The sequence below is a fragment of the Trichoderma camerunense genome (genome assembly GCF_050948025.1).
Source record: "Trichoderma camerunense strain CBS 138272 chromosome Unknown V8C40scaffold_7, whole genome shotgun sequence".
Classification (NCBI taxonomy): domain Eukaryota; kingdom Fungi; phylum Ascomycota; class Sordariomycetes; order Hypocreales; family Hypocreaceae; genus Trichoderma; species Trichoderma camerunense.
In genome coordinates, this window is record NW_028145363.1 from 1,235,160 (window position 1) to 1,249,896 (window position 14,737).

General features: G+C 47.5%; 5 protein-coding genes across 5 annotated transcripts; 2 read left to right on the forward strand and 3 right to left on the reverse strand.

Annotated features, from left to right (window-relative positions):
* Positions 1-1,362: 1,362 nt before the first annotated feature.
* On the forward strand, positions 1,363-2,826 carry V8C40DRAFT_243084 (inosine-uridine preferring nucleoside hydrolase domain-containing protein). Its single transcript, XM_083215346.1, has 3 exons — positions 1,363-1,747; positions 1,820-1,908; positions 1,967-2,826. The coding sequence occupies exons 1-3, from the start codon at positions 1,514-1,516 to the stop codon at positions 2,742-2,744; spliced, it is 1,101 nt and encodes a 366-aa protein (XP_083074349.1). The 5' UTR covers positions 1,363-1,513; the 3' UTR covers positions 2,745-2,826.
* A 1-nt stretch (position 2,827) lies between these two features.
* On the reverse strand, positions 2,828-4,823 carry V8C40DRAFT_286763 (histidine phosphatase family protein; the record flags this gene model as incomplete). Its single annotated transcript, XM_083222572.1, has 5 exons — positions 2,828-3,104; positions 3,161-3,540; positions 3,590-3,733; positions 3,792-4,609; positions 4,685-4,823. The coding sequence occupies 5 exons, from the start codon at positions 4,821-4,823 to the stop codon at positions 2,912-2,914; spliced, it is 1,674 nt and encodes a 557-aa protein (XP_083074350.1). The 3' UTR covers positions 2,828-2,911.
* An 825-nt stretch (positions 4,824-5,648) lies between these two features.
* V8C40DRAFT_243089 (2-isopropylmalate synthase) lies at positions 5,649-8,795 on the reverse strand. Its single transcript, XM_083215347.1, has 9 exons — positions 8,540-8,795; positions 8,426-8,462; positions 8,304-8,368; positions 8,198-8,240; positions 7,500-8,099; positions 7,398-7,422; positions 7,285-7,348; positions 6,325-7,222; positions 5,649-6,247 (listed from the first exon to the last, which is right to left on the reverse strand). The coding sequence occupies exons 1-9, from the start codon at positions 8,545-8,547 to the stop codon at positions 6,134-6,136; spliced, it is 1,854 nt and encodes a 617-aa protein (XP_083074351.1). The 5' UTR covers positions 8,548-8,795; the 3' UTR covers positions 5,649-6,133.
* Positions 8,796-9,670: 875 nt separating this feature from the next.
* On the reverse strand, positions 9,671-11,864 carry V8C40DRAFT_243092 (MFS general substrate transporter). The gene is made up of 8 exons (XM_083215348.1): positions 11,564-11,864; positions 11,449-11,503; positions 11,284-11,383; positions 11,135-11,219; positions 10,573-11,072; positions 10,269-10,508; positions 10,065-10,208; positions 9,671-10,009 (listed from the first exon to the last, which is right to left on the reverse strand). The coding sequence occupies exons 1-8, from the start codon at positions 11,713-11,715 to the stop codon at positions 9,960-9,962; spliced, it is 1,326 nt and encodes a 441-aa protein (XP_083074352.1). The 5' UTR covers positions 11,716-11,864; the 3' UTR covers positions 9,671-9,959.
* Positions 11,865-13,188: 1,324 nt separating this feature from the next.
* Positions 13,189-14,667, forward strand: V8C40DRAFT_207289 (fungal specific transcription factor domain-containing protein). Its single transcript, XM_083212063.1, has 4 exons — positions 13,189-13,382; positions 13,462-13,840; positions 13,889-14,118; positions 14,170-14,667. Exons 2-4 carry the CDS (start codon positions 13,485-13,487, stop codon positions 14,580-14,582), a joined length of 999 nt encoding a protein of 332 aa, XP_083074353.1. The 5' UTR covers positions 13,189-13,382; positions 13,462-13,484; the 3' UTR covers positions 14,583-14,667.
* The last annotated feature ends 70 nt before the right edge of the window (positions 14,668-14,737 follow it).

Here is a 14,737-nt window from a genome sequence, read left to right on the forward strand (position 1 = left end):
GGAAATGGAAATTGACTTGTTTTAAGATGTTCAAATGATTACCCAAAGAAATATCTTTCTCATTTTTTTCTTGCTATAATTCAATAGCGCCTGAAAGCGTCTGGTCCGCGCTCGTGAATCACCAAGGCGGAGGAGGTGCTGTACTGTGTGCCGTATTTGTGTAAGCCATTCCCGAGTTCGGGATTCACAGAGTCAGCCACGGACAAGGCCGTTTCGCATAGCTCCGCGTGATTAAAACAGCTACCTCGTTAATTTGTCATTCGGGTAGATTCAATCTGCTTCCAGAATTTATCAACATGGTTAAGAAGAAGCCTCTCTTTTCCTGAGTATCATGTCGTCGTTGGATTCTGATGCTTTGCTGAACCTTGATAGGCAGATATGTGGACACTCGGCACTTGGAGCAAAAGCATCACGGAAAGCCATTTCCCAAGATCCACGCTAGATTACTCAAAAGGGGACTTTTCTAGCCTCTTGACAGAACTCCACCATCTTCAGTCCCGGCGCCAGAGCCTTTCGTAGCGGCTCCACTCGTCAAAGGCTAGAGCTCGAGCACTAGATCCCGTGTTTTGGGGAAGTAGTTCTGCGGAGTTGAGGATATCAAGCCTAGTTTCCAGCTTCTCGGAAGATTTGAAAGCGAGGAGAAATTTGCTGTCATGTGAGCATGGAAAGTTGGGTTCTGAAGCTGCCGACAGGGTGATCTAACTGGTAAATGTGTACGAAGCTTCTTAGACATACATGATCTATATCTTTCCATGGCTGTAACTTTAACCCGGCCAACGTCGTTATCTCGAGTGGCTTGTTGTATAGGCTTTCCACAGTCGGGCCGTGACCGAATTCAATGCGCACATTTTTTATGCCACGTACTCTGTTAGATGAAAGATAGAGCCTATGATATGTTGTACTGTGGGCATCGAAACCGATCTTGCCGGGTGACAGGGTAGGAATTTGAAATTGACTAACATACGGTACGGGTGGATGAGTTTGATGGCTGAAGCATGGCATCTCCAACAACGCGGATCTATATTCCCACAATCTGCATCTAATTGACATTCGGAAAGACGCCGCAGAGACGATTCGAAATGGGTTATGGTAACATTGAAACCACCCTTGTGCATATTGATTTCGGGGTAAGCTGCTGAATCGCTGTCAGAGTGCATGTGGACATGCCGCCGCCACATGCCCATTTACAGGGTAAGATTTGAGTGGACATCCGAACAAGCCTGGAGTTGTCAATGCCACCATCAATGCAAGAGAACTCCATATTGTTTGGCATCATGATCTTGACTTGCATGGTAGATGATTTATTTAGGTAGTACATACTGTTGACAAATCACACAAGTTAAGTCCGTAGTCCATTCTTAGTGCAGGCAACTTCACCGCCCTTATCAATATCTGTACTCCCTAAGTCATGCGGGGTATGATTTGAAGCTGGATTCAAGCATCTCTCATTCTAGAAAGCCTCAACCTTGCACGACTCTGGACGCGACAACTTTTTCTTGAGGCTCAGATCGAGATGCGCTTCACCCCTCTGTTGGCGTTGGCCATTGAGGGCGTTGTAAAATTGGTACACGCTACAGATGATGCGGTGAAAGGTGGCCAGCCCATTATCATCGATACGGATCTATTCAGTGACGTCGACGACGTGGGCGCGTTGACCATTGCGAATGTTTTACACAACTGTGGCTTGGCGGATCTGAGAGGGATTGTGATTAATACGCCATCTCAGTACGGGCCATTGGCGGCAAGTGTAAGTGAATATGATCGTGAGATCCCAAGCCAATGTCCAAGAGGAGTTACACTAATCATCCTGAATCTTCAGTCCCTTTCGACTTATTTTGGAAACGACGTCCCTATCGCTGCTTTTCGACCAGTTACGAACGATACATTCTTTGACAGCTACTACTATTTGTGAGTTTTCCTGGATGTTACACCTGGTTATATATGAGCCGCCACCTAATTGTTCCAGATATGGCGAGTATGCCAGCAAATTAGCATATAATTGGCCTCGCACCATTAAAACAGCAGATTCAACCCCAACGCCAGTAGAGCTCTATCGTAAACTTTTGAGTTCTGCCGATGACAAAAGCATCCACATCATCTCCATCGGATTTCTCACCAATCTTGCCGATCTTCTCCGATCTAAAGCAGATCATATAAGCCACTTATCCGGCCTGCAACTTATTTCCGCCAAAGTGAGCGAGTTGGTCGTGATGGGTGGGTATTACCCTTCTGGCTGGGAATACAACTTTGGTGGTGAAGACCCAGAGAGCACCGCATATGTTGTTCAGCACTGGCCAAAGAATGTCAATGTCACTTACTCGGGCGGTGAACTGGGCGGTGACATCTTCTCAGGGCAACATCTTGCACAGCGGTGCCCTCCTGATTCTCCAGTCTTGAGCGCCTATCAATGGTATGTGGGCCGGGGCTCTACCATTCGTTCGTCGTGGGATCCAATTACGACGCTGTATGGTATTTTGGGCCTTGAATGGGTTTCGAAAATAGGTTTTCGTCCTATGCTTGCGTATGCAAATGACTTTGGCTATAACACTATTACTGCGGCGAACGGATCGAATGCGTGGGTAAATGATACGAAAGTAACTAATCAGCATTGGTTACGGCTGGCTGAAGGCGTGACGAATTACAGCATGGCAGGGCTACTTGATGAATTCTATGCGCATGATCCATCCCTTCGAAGCTGCTTTCGGTATGGGGTACTCTCAGAGAATTTTGACACAGTATTATAGATCATTTTCTTATCATAGACAGTGAAGTTCTTAGCGATAGACTTGATCAAATGCCACAATTGTTTATAAGCTTCGTTTAGTCATTAATCAGTGGGTGGTTTGTCCCATCAATCTAAAACATATGTTCATTATATCGTAAATCACATGAAGAGACATGTTCCTGGATCTCACTTTCTTGGAGCCCGCCCGTTGTAGTCAACTCCTGCCTTTGCCGTGTAGTTGGCGAAGCAGTCATAGTCAAAGTCAATCTCGTCAATCCGCTTCTGGAGGATTGATACAACGTGGTCGAAAGAGCAAAGTCCATCGGCATTCTTTGGGCATCCATGATAAGAATCTGAGATGGGAACAACAGCATCGTTACTGGACATAACATGATTAGCACACTATATCGCACGAGTTCGGGTTTAAGTACTTACACTAAGAAACGAATCTGTCGAGTAGGCTTCTGGGCAGGGCATTCCAAAACCTGGGCCGTGAAGTGAGTGGCAAAAGGCACGATTTTGCTGGCAACGAAAGAGTTTCGCTTCTGGTTGCCGGATAGACTCAATGGCGGGCCCTGGAACAGTGCGGTCAGATTGAACGCAGTGAGAGTGTCGAGAACGACGACCTCATGGGTCGCATCGGCATAGATGGACTGGTTCAATGGGAAATAAGTCTTGTTGTCATCGTAAGTGAGGTTCAAGGCGGAGTCAGCAGCGGGGAATGAGTGCGTGAAACGAGCGACGAATTCCTGCAGGTAGCCTTTGCCTTGGGCAGCGGCAACTGGAGAACCGGGGCCATTGTTGTAGTAGAAGGACTAGTTGTATTAGTAAAAGGGGTGTTGCGAGAGACTTTAATGAACTCACTAGATCGTAATAGTATTCGTAGTTTAAGAAGTCTTCTTCAGTGAAGAGGTTACAGAAAGCTGAGTATCCTAGGGCATGGGTTTCGTAAGAGCATAACTGAAGCATGGCAACGGCATCAGTAGCAGTTAGATTCAGGCCAAAGATCTAAGAGGGTTCATTATTAGCAGTTACTTATGGCCCGAGAATGATATTTTGGACTCACTTGAGATTGTAGACGAGCAATAGTGCTGTTAAAGGCATTTAAAGCAAATTCCGTGGCCACTGTGGATCCAATGCTCCCGCGACTTGCGATATTGGAGTTGTTGCACACTTCGTACGGAGCACCCGAGTTGTTCAGGCCGGGGGACTCGACAAGAATCTCAATGTTGACTTGGTCCAAGTACTCGGGCACTCCAAAGAAACCAGCGGCAAAATTTTCAGCAGTCTTGACCATGCGGTCCTGAGATTCAGTGCGGAAGACGGGAATCGTGTTGGTGGCGGTGAAGTTGTTCAGGAGGTGGCCATACAATTGACGATAGGCCACTCCTAGATTGAAGTTTTGGCTGCGGCCAAAGGGCGTCAGCAGCTCTGCGCCGAGCTTATAAGTCCAGTCGGAGAGGAAGGATAGCTCTCCCGTGACGTTGAAGCCCTTTGCTTGAGTCGCGTTGTGGACTTTTTGGGCAAAGGTAGCTGGAGCGGCGCCGCTGGTGGGATATCGTGCGCCGTGACGGTAGAGAAGGTGAAGCTGGACAATGTTGCAGCCATCGGGAATCAGTGGGCTCGCATCAGGAAGGCCGTAATCCGCAGAGGAAACGGAATACCAAGGAGAAAGATTGCCCCAGTATTTAGTAATGTCGATCTTCCTGTCGAATTTGCTCGCTCCCCAAGGCTGCGCTGCAACAAGCGGGAAACTGTCTGAAGGCCCATGGTTATAAGGATAGATGGGAGCAGTTTCAATGGCAGCGGGCTCCTGTCCCGTGGGCGTGGGGCCCGGATATCCTACTTTGGACTCTGGCGGGAATAATTTCGAGTTGACGTGTGCTTATATGCGGCGGCAATCATCAGCACTTTGTTTGCATTGACAGCTGTGTAGATGGATTTAGAGTAAAAACTTACTACTAGAGGGGGGGTAAGCATCTGAAGCAACGGCGCCGGCAATGGATGAAGCCTCAATGACTGTGTTTAGACTCCTTGCAGAGCTAGCCTCAGCGAGCAATGCGAGTAGAAGCGTTGAAGTGAGCGTATTGGAATGCATTTTCATCGCCTAATGTCGACAATTTACAATGACTCTACTCTGGTGATTGTTGGAAGTTGGCCGATTGATCACATTCAGGCACAGCAAGCTGGAACGATACTGCGATATTCTATTATATACTCGTAGTCCGAGGCTTGGTCCTCTTGGACCGTTATCTGATCCGTTCACCGAAGATCTCGACATCATACACCAATGAGGCCGTAGACTGACGGCACGTTGTAAGAAGGGTATAAAAATGCGGTATAGCTTGGAGGGAAGTAAACGTCAACTCAAGTAGTGGCAGATCGAATTCGACGGCTGGAATCATAAGCTGTCATTGCCTTTACTGCGGGCTGGAGATCCATCTTCCCGCATCGAACATCACGCAATTACTGGTTCTAGCTGTCACTATTCGCAGGGGTCTTGCCGATTCAGCCGAAGATCCACTGCCATGATCTCAATTCAGCATCAGACACGGGATAATGGGATTAAATCGCCGTATCTCTTATATAGAAATTCCGTGTTTTACCTAGAAGGATCCCTGGCATTGGTTCCTGCAGAGAGAATGTGCTCGCCGACTACGGTCATGTTGCCGGACAAAAGTCCTTTCTTATTGTATCCGCCCCCCAGCCTCATTGCGATCCTTCCCAGCCTCCATCACGACCCTTGGTCGTCAGTACATGTAATTAATTGCTCGAGATTATGATGCGTTATTTTGTCGGTACTTTAGTGCATTGGCCCAAGCCGCGCTCGCAACTATCTCATCGACAATGCAGTATTGAGCTTGGACAACGTCAAGGTTGGGGGTTTTATTGATAGAGGAGTTCTATATACTACGAGAAACATCTATACCAGTGGAAACCGTAGGAACTCGAATATGACCAAACAAGAATGAGCGAGCGTCAACTCAGAATGAGGCGGAGAGCACGGTGTTCTCCTTGAAAATGCCAATTAGATACCGGTCATCCAGTATTCTTTACACAATTTTAAGTTTGAGAAAGCCAAAGATGAGAGGATATTGCCGCTCAAAATTACCAAACATGGTAGAAGCAGAGGGATGGAAGTATCTGGGCCACACTGTAGCCATAGAGGACATATATATATATCGTCGAGTTTTTAATCAAGTTCCCATTTTTAATTTACATTTTCTCTCCTATCAATCACCATTGAACTGGTAGAGTTAGTCGTAACTAAGCTACCTATTTTTCAATCTCGAAAAGCCTGCATGTAGCTACATATCGCCATTTTTTTGTGAGAATGCACCGTAGAAAAGATTCCGGGTACATGGATGGAATAGACACGAACACCTTTTTGTTTTCGTTTTTGACGATTTAAATTCCGTTTGCTGCCTTCTCCTCCAGAATGGATATAACACTAGGTGTCTCTTCAGAAGCAGGGGTGGCAACCGGCTTCAGGAATGGGCTAGTTGGCCGGCTAGTGAGGAACTGCAGAGATTAAAAGACATGGTTAGCAAACTAATGATTTCTTCCTACTGCTGTTGGTGAGAGAGAAAAAAACTTACATTGCTCGCCGCGCTCAGCATGGCGAGGAGGGAGCTTTGTACCACATCTTCATGGATACCGACACCCCAGACTGTCTGCTTCATGCCCGTAGGTTTGCACTCGATATATGAGGCAGCCTTGACACCTCGGCCCTCACCGATAGCGTGTTCCTTATAGTCGTGAACGTCGAGATCAATGCCAACTTGTTTGAGGGCGGCCGCCATACTAGAGATCGGTCCATTGCCCCTACCACGCAGCTTGATCTCTTGGCCATCCAGGAGGATAACGCCATCGAAGATACGGATCATGCTCTTCGTATCCTGGGTCTTGCCAGATGCATTAGGCATGGGAGACTGCGATCGGTCGGGGCTGATGCTATAGTCAATAAGGCTAAGGCGGTGGTTCTCCTGGACCAAGTAAGTTGTCTCAAAGAGATTGGTGATCTCGTTAGCCAGAAGCTCGCGTCCAAGCTCCTCGGCGCGGCGCTGGACAATTTTGGAAAAGGCAACTTGGAGACCGCGAGGAAGGTCGAGCTCCAGCTTTGCACGCAGAATAAAGGCACTTCCTCCCTTTCCAGATTGTGAGTTGACGCGAATGATGGCCTCGTAGTTGCGTCCGATATCCTGGGGATCCAATGGCAGGTAGGGCATCCCCATCCATGGGTCTTCGTTGGATAGGCCCAGGTTCTGGCGGTTCTGGAATCCCTTCTTGATGGCATCTTGATGGCTGCCTGAGAAGGCTGCGCATACCAGACTGCCGCCGTAAGGAGCACGCTGGTGGACGGGAATCTTGGTGCAGGATTCGACTACCTCGATGACTGAGTTCAAATCAGAGAAGTCAATTTGCGGGCTCACGCCCTGTGTGTACAGATTTAGAGCCAAGGTGACGAGATCGACGTTGCCCGTTCTCTCTCCGTTGCTGTGAAATGATTAGTACTGTCTCGTAATCGCAAAGACAAAAGCAACACAGGTAGTACGAACCCAAACAAGCAGCCCTCGACACGATCAGCCCCTGCCATTTGGCCTAGTTCTGCTGCTGCAATACCTGTACAACGTTAGCACCGCGCCGTACCGCCAGAAGTGGATATACTAACTGCATCCGCGATCGTTGTGAGGGTGCTACGGAGAAGAGAATTGTTAGCTTCATGATGGTGATACAGACGTGAGAGGTGAAAAGGGGAAAGGGTATGACTTGCCAGAGACACGCACACACTCTCTCTGTCTCCAATGTTGGTGCTGAAATACTCTATCAAGTCTGCATAAATATTGGGGGTTGCAAGCTCGACTGTGGCGGGCAAGTTGAAGATGATTTGGTCTCCAGATGCTGCATTAGGGCCCCACGCAGCTTTCACTGCGCGACACACCTTCAGAGCATAGTCAGGATCGGTGTCGGAGAAGCACTCGGGCGAGAATTCGAACTGCCAATTCGTTCCAGAAGCCTCGGGGTTGTCCTTGGTCAGAGACCTGACGAGCTTGGTGCATTCGACGGCGAGCTCCAGAGTCTGTTCTTCAGTATAGCCAAAGACGACCTGGCGGAAGCACTCGCTGGTAGCGAGGTAGATGTGGATGATGGCATTCTTCGCACCGCGAACTGACTCTACAGTCCTTCGAATGAGATCGGGTCGGCAGGGCGAAAGAACCTGCAGGAATACGTCGTCTGGCACAGCGCCGGGGGTTTCGATCAAGCGGCGAGTGAAGTCGAAGTCGATCTGGGACGCAGAGGGGAAAGAGACCTCGATCTCCTTGTAGCCAAGGGCACACAGCATCTGGAAGTAGCGCCACTTCTCCTCGCCGTTCTGTTTGGTGACCAGCCCATCCATGTCAGCACTGTCGCACATGTATTTGATCGATGTTGGTTCGCGCGAGCGGCATGAAGAAGAAGACGAAGACGTACCATTGGATCGGGCAGACTCTGGTTGCCATCGCGGAGACACGAGCTTCGGAAGATGTTAGCGACGAATCATGCGCTGGGGGAGTCGGGAAAAGTGTTTGCGACATACGAAAGCCAGCGAGGAGCCTTTTCGATGACCTTGTCAGGCCACTGTCGGTTGGGCAGACGCAGCGGCTAGGCACGGTGGTTAGTTGACGGCAGCATCCAGGAATGGGATGGGACGAGGCTTACCTTGAACGGCTTGTACTTCTTCCACGGTTCCTTGAGCCTGTAGATGACGAATTGCCAAGGTTAGCTCTCTGTATGCGACAAGTTGGCCGATTGACCAGGGCAGTTCCAGCATACATGACCATCTTGAAGAGTGGCGACGGGCCGGTGGGTTAGGCGGGGTGGTGATGATGATGGCGAGAGGGCGAGAGGGCGAGAGGAATTGCGCTGTCCAATGCCAACAGAGATGGTAAGGTGCAAGAAGAATAAATAAAGAAAATAAAGATGATCCGGGGTAGAGGCTCAAAAAAGATTCTGAGTCATACAGAAACGGCCTGAAGGTTGCAGGTTTTGGAGGCGAATTATCCAAATCGCATGGAAACTGCAGCCTCTTGAATTGGGGGCTCCCGATTCGCGGGGTGGCCCCACTGACGTCTTTTTTGCAGGCTCCGACTCCGGACGTTTTTAATGGAGTGGACGCTGAAGGGACGCTGGACCGGCAGCAAAAATGACATCGGCGATGGATCCATGCCATACTCCACAGACGGGAAATAGGAAAATATGACTACAAGTCGGGTTTTAACTCTTGATTCATCCCATCTTTCAGTGGCATCATCATCGTGCACAGAGGCTGTTTACAAGACGGCGCCCTTGTGATGCTCTCGGCACATTCGGCTTTTCAGTCAACTGCCCACGTATGTTGCGTGACTGTTTTGACGCCAGTAAAGTAAAGGGCGTCTCTAATACAACGTCTGGTGCTCCATACTCCGTATTTTAGTTTACTTGCTCCAACTTGGGACTGTGGCGGGGTGTGGCTTTTGGAGAAGAAAACAGTTGACTCTTCACATGTACTCGTATCTGTATATCGGAAGGGCGCTTTTGACGCATATGAGTACACAATAACTCAATTGGCTGGCTGCACAATACCATGCCATTGTTGACATATAAATATTACTGCATGATTGAGCTGGCTGATTAAAAAAGAGCCTGTTCGGTGGGTTGTCTCAGCCATCACGTACTCAGCCGTCTTTCTATTAGGTACATATGAGACAGTCATCCCTGCTTACATGTACTTACTGCATGCACATACATGCAATCAATCCATCGACCATATACTAATACCAAGACATTACGGAGCAATTATGTAATTTAGGATCCTGTGATAATACCGGTGTGCAAGTACTAGATGCATTTAGCACTCCGAGAGACGGCTGCATTATTATGACTTATGTAGGCCTAACCTAACATCTTGGTGATTTGGTCCAACTGCCAGACACTAGCCTCCGGGTTGATCTCATGCAGGCCCAAGCTTTCGCTCGCTTGTCAGGCGAATTCGTTTAAAACTATTCTTAACTCAAATGCTATTAATTTCTATATGCCAATCTATGTCCATTCAATAATAGTCCCAACGTTAACGTGTCGAGCAAGTGAATATTGCCAATCTGAAGCTCATCATGCTCATGTCTAAATAGCAACCAATAAGCGCTCTATGCCTTTTGTACAAGATTTGCAACCTCCATCGCATTGACTTGACCGACCAATTTAAGTCTTCAAGTATCTACTCTCTTTTTCGATATAATTCACCTTTTCTGATGGTAAGAATAAGGGCTAGGAACTCAACGTTAGTCATGTTAGAGGATTTGTGCAATATTATTCGACTTACTACAAATACCAGCAGCGACAAACATGACGCCAGCAAACACTTGTACGTTGATGAAGCCATCCACACCTGACTTTCTCAAGCTAAGACCAATTGCCTCCGCGAACGTATATGGGAGTGCCAACGTGAGGATTGAGAGAGATATAGCTGCATATCAAGTGTTAGCATCATCATGCTTCAGCCCTACTGAAAGTTGTTCACACTTACCGGCAGGCGTCAGCTTCAAGCCAAATATTGACACGGCCATGACCACAAAGCTGGCCCACAAGAGGCTAGGAAACATGCCAAGCAAGGCGTATACCATCAAACCTCCATAAGATTTGCCACCGAATATCCAAATGAAGAACGTAATGAGGGCGGAAAAGAATGTGCCCAGCATGGTTACTCTGATTGTGCCAAACCTATCACATGCAAAGCCAATAAGTGGGCGGCCAATACCGGTCGATACTAATAGAGCAAAAATATTAGCGTCATGGGTTAAACGGCATAACAAGAAAAAGATTCCACGTACGGTTGAACATGGCAGACGCGAGAGAACCTTGCTGTGCGGAAAAGCCAACCTGTTGAGCATATGCCGAAAGAGAAAAGACCACAACGACGTAGCCCAGACTGGCAAACCATAGCCAGCCGAGAAACAGCCAAAAATCAAGCATCTTGAAGAATTTCCACTCCAAAATCTTGACCGCTGCCTTGGGAGTCTTGTCGTGTTCCTTGAGAAATAGAGCAGAGATTGTTATCACAACAAAGCAGATGATGGCCATTATTCTAAAAGTCCAGGCGATGCCTAGCCTCTGAATCATTGCATTTGCAGCCAAGGAATAGGTCAGGCCACCAAGACCCGTGCCGCCGGTTGCTATACCATTTGCGAGAGATCGGCGTTTCTTGAACCACTGAGGGACCAAGCTGGCGGTTCCGGTGAAGCATATTCCCATGCCGATGCCGTAGCAGACGCCTTGGCTGAGAATGAGTTGCCATATGGTTTTCGAGAAGGATGCGGCAATGTAGCCACCTCTACCAGCATAAATTAGCAGCGTATTTTTATAAATCATGTATTATCGAGCGATCGAACGTACGAGATGAATATCCCTCCGACTATGATGGTGATCTGGACACCCGCTTTGCGATGTAACATTGTACATACCGGCGGTACGAGAAAAGCTAGGTTTTAAATATCTTAGATGTTGTCATGTAGATCGGTATACTAATGGGTAAAGATTCATACCAACTGAAAAGCAGAGACCTCCGATAAAGGCAAACTGTAAAGGAGTAGCTCCCGGATAAGTGTTGCTCTTTAGGTAGAATGCTAAGAAAACACCAAACATCTAAAATCGCTTTGTTAGTAAAAATCTCTTCGTGTACTTTCTATACATGTATGTTAAACACCTACGGAGTTTATTCCAAACGAATGGGCCAATATTAGACAGACAGCCGCCACAATGACCCTACGTGCATAATCTTGTAAGCGGCTGATTGAAATGCGAATGACGTCTTTGAAGACTTACCAGCCATATCCGCCCTCCTTCATCTCCTCCTCCTCCTGAGCGGGTTTCTCGGGATTTACCTGTCCATCTCGAGAATTCACCTCTGTAGAGTCGCTTTCATCGGAGCTTTGCATTACACCAGATGGTGTCTCAAAATCTTTCTCAGAAGCCATCCTTTTGAGACAACGCCTTTGCACTGATGGTTACAGGTGGCACACTAGGCAAGGACGGATGATCGGAGCGCATGTCTGAGACCTCCTATACCACATCCTTTATACAATCGACTCACATCATCATCCTGATGCTCCCTGGCATATCTCCGCGACCATTTCTTTGTTGGCCAACATGTAACTCTATCCCAGGCCAATTAGCGTTGAAGAATGACCCCAGCGAGTAATGGACCAATTAGATGTGGCAGTTATCTCCTACGAAATGGCTGCTGTCCAATCGGGGGAGCGTCTTATTTCCTAACCGTTCTCCACAATCCCCCGGCCCCATATGACTCGGACGGAGTCCCTTGTGTCACCTTCCGTCTTCTGATGTTCTCGGGTGACTTGTCTCGCACCTCAAATCTTATTATTCATTCTGCTCATCTTTTCTTTGTACTTTTGCATGATAACTCCGCGCTTCAAGGGGCCACCGAAGCTTCTCATATTCCGCATCTCTGACGGCGACCTCGGAAAATGGAGGAGAAGCCGCCCAAAGCGGCCTTGGCCATTCCTCGCCGTAAGCGCAATCGAATTCGAACTTCTTGTCGGCCTTGTCGCGCCAGAAAGTCAAAGTGTGATGGGAATCGTCCCTCATGCTTGACATGTCTGAGCAGAGGTCTCCCTGATCAGTGTGTCTACGAACAGACACGTCCGGGAGAGCACAGGGTTGTGTCGCTTCGGTATGCTTGACTTAATCATAGCGCCCAGTTATGCGGAAATTCTAACTTTGACATGGCACATTGAAGGAATATTCCACATCAATCGCCGAATAACGCAATTTTATCTGGAAGCTCTGTTGCTGCTTCAAATAGAGACTCGCTTGTTGGACACTCCACCCAGCCCAAACCCTCGGGCAAGAAATGGTCGTCTGAACTTACTCGCAAGAATAGTACCACAGAAACCTGTATTGAAAAGGACTCGGATTCAAAAGATACCATCGATCGAGATGAGGATGTATTCGGCCCACCATCAACTTTTTCTTTCATCAATCGAGTCATCGCTACTATTGAACCGTGTAAATCAACATTAACTAATAGGTCGTCGTTAAGCAAGTCAATTCTCAGAGATCCAATTGGTTTTGACGTCTCAAATGCCGAGGATGTAGGCTTAGATATGGACGACTTACTGCTACCAGAGAAGAATCTGGCAGACTCTCTTATTAGCACATATTGGCGATATTCGCATCCAGTCTTCCCTGTGCTACACCGACCGAGCTTCATGAACAAGTACGACACTCTTTGGAAGTCTACAGAATCCTTTTCAAGATATACAGGCAACGATATCCTCCTACTTGCTACAATAAATATTGTCTTAGCTATCGGCTGTCAGCGGTCCGAACACTGTCCTGCTAATTGGAGAAAGAGAGATGCCGAGTCGTTATACAGGCGATCAGTCCATCTGGTTTCCGCTGAAACACTGGATTCATACTCGTTTGAGGTGTTGCAGCTATTTCTGCTGAGAGTCATATATCTCCAATATACATCTTTTGCCTCGCGATGCTGGAGCACACTCGGTATTGCTCAAAGGGTTGCTTTTGGGCTCGGACTCGATAGAGAGGCCCCCGAATCAATGGGCCAATTAGAGCGGGAAATGAGACGCAGAGTGTGGCATGTTTCAGCAATAATGGATAGGTAAGTATTCATCTCTCTGGATTGTGCGCGTATATCCTATAGACAAGATGCGACAACTAACCATGAGCGAACAGCATAGCATCTTACACGTTTGGGTGGCAAATGAATATAACCGTACCGAACCTGGTGTCAACACCTCAGCCAATTGACGACGAGTACTTACAGGAAGAAGGAGAAGGCTCTCAGCCAGAAGACAAGCCCTCTCGGCTCGACTTTTTTCGATACTATCGCCAAATGTGTGATGTTCCTCGCGACATTGCGGGCAACATACATCTTCTTGGTCAGAATTTAGGAGGACAGCGCTCAAATTCTCTTTTGACACAGTATATCAGCGAGATTCCCAAATATTGCCTTCACTTCGATGAGTTTCTCGGCAGCTTACCCAGCCATCTCCAGGAAGCCAATGAACATGCTGTGGATGAGTGCTTTCAGATTCAAGGACAGATACTGAGGACACGGTGAGCTCAAATGTTCATCTGGGATGCGCTTATTCTAATTCTTTGTAGTTCAATTTATGTCAAGCTTACTGTCCTCCGCCCTTGTCTACTAGCAAGCATCGCAGATCGTTCAATACGCTCGGAGCTACGGAAAGCGAAGACTGGCAGCCAGAATCTCACCATGGGACTACTTCAGGAGGTCAACAAGCTCTGTGTTACTACGGCGCAGACAGTCCTTGATAAAGTACATAAGAACATCCACATCATATACCGGGCATCGACTTGGCATACATTACGAGGTGAGACACCAACATGTAACATGTTTTCTTTACCAATCTGACTGTCTACAGTAACATTCGGTTCAGCCACAGTCCTATTGGCGGCTAGTTTAATACCAGACTTGGGCGTCGATCTAGATCAGGAGCCGAATAAGACTTCATGGGAACAGGCCATTGCCATTTTCCAATTTTACATATCGTATGATATATCCGCTCAGGGGGGCATCCAAGCTTTATGGGATTATCGACAGAAGTTTGAAGCCACCAAGAGGCGTGGAGAACCACCGCTGAATGGAACAGCGCAAGCTGAGCCACAACAAAACTCTCAAAATGGGACAGCGGCTATGGCTTCGGAAGAAACTCCCTTTAATATGGACAATATATTTTTCGGAGTTGATACCCAGGGTCATGGTGTGGATCTTTCACAGGCGTTTCATGATTGGAATTGGCTCGATTTCGACATTCCAGAATTTATGCTATCATGATAAGTATTTGTATTACCTTTGTATTGTTTCTGTGACTTTTAATGAATATATGATTGGACCCTATCGGAAGGAATGAACTGCAAAGGAATGCTGAAGTCATTTGGCCAACTACTGTATATATCCATGGCATATTTTTATGACCTATCTAATGTACA

Coding starts and splice junctions, on each gene's coding strand:
- V8C40DRAFT_207289 (XM_083212063.1), top strand. CDS start 13,485: ATGAATATAACCGTACCGAACCTGGTGTCAACACCTCAGCCAATTGAC. Junction 13,841..13,888: donor GGACAGATACTGAGGACACG/GTGAGCTCAAAT, acceptor AATTCTTTGTAG/TTCAATTTATGTCAAGCTTA. Junction 14,119..14,169: donor GACTTGGCATACATTACGAG/GTGAGACACCAA, acceptor GACTGTCTACAG/TAACATTCGGTTCAGCCACA.
- V8C40DRAFT_243084 (XM_083215346.1), top strand. CDS start 1,514: ATGCGCTTCACCCCTCTGTTGGCGTTGGCCATTGAGGGCGTTGTAAAA. Junction 1,748..1,819: donor ACGGGCCATTGGCGGCAAGT/GTAAGTGAATAT, acceptor CTGAATCTTCAG/TCCCTTTCGACTTATTTTGG. Junction 1,909..1,966: donor TTTGACAGCTACTACTATTT/GTGAGTTTTCCT, acceptor TAATTGTTCCAG/ATATGGCGAGTATGCCAGCA.
- V8C40DRAFT_243092 (XM_083215348.1), bottom strand. CDS start 11,715: ATGGCTTCTGAGAAAGATTTTGAGACACCATCTGGTGTAATGCAAAGC. Junction 11,384..11,448: donor ATTCGTTTGGAATAAACTCC/GTAGGTGTTTAA, acceptor AAGCGATTTTAG/ATGTTTGGTGTTTTCTTAGC. Junction 11,220..11,283: donor AGGTCTCTGCTTTTCAGTTG/GTATGAATCTTT, acceptor TTTAAAACCTAG/CTTTTCTCGTACCGCCGGTA.
- V8C40DRAFT_243089 (XM_083215347.1), bottom strand. Junction 8,241..8,303: donor AAGGCTCCTCGCTGGCTTTC/GTATGTCGCAAA, acceptor CATCTTCCGAAG/CTCGTGTCTCCGCGATGGCA. Junction 7,423..7,499: donor AGAGTGTGTGCGTGTCTCTG/GCAAGTCATACC, acceptor TCTTCTCCGTAG/CACCCTCACAACGATCGCGG.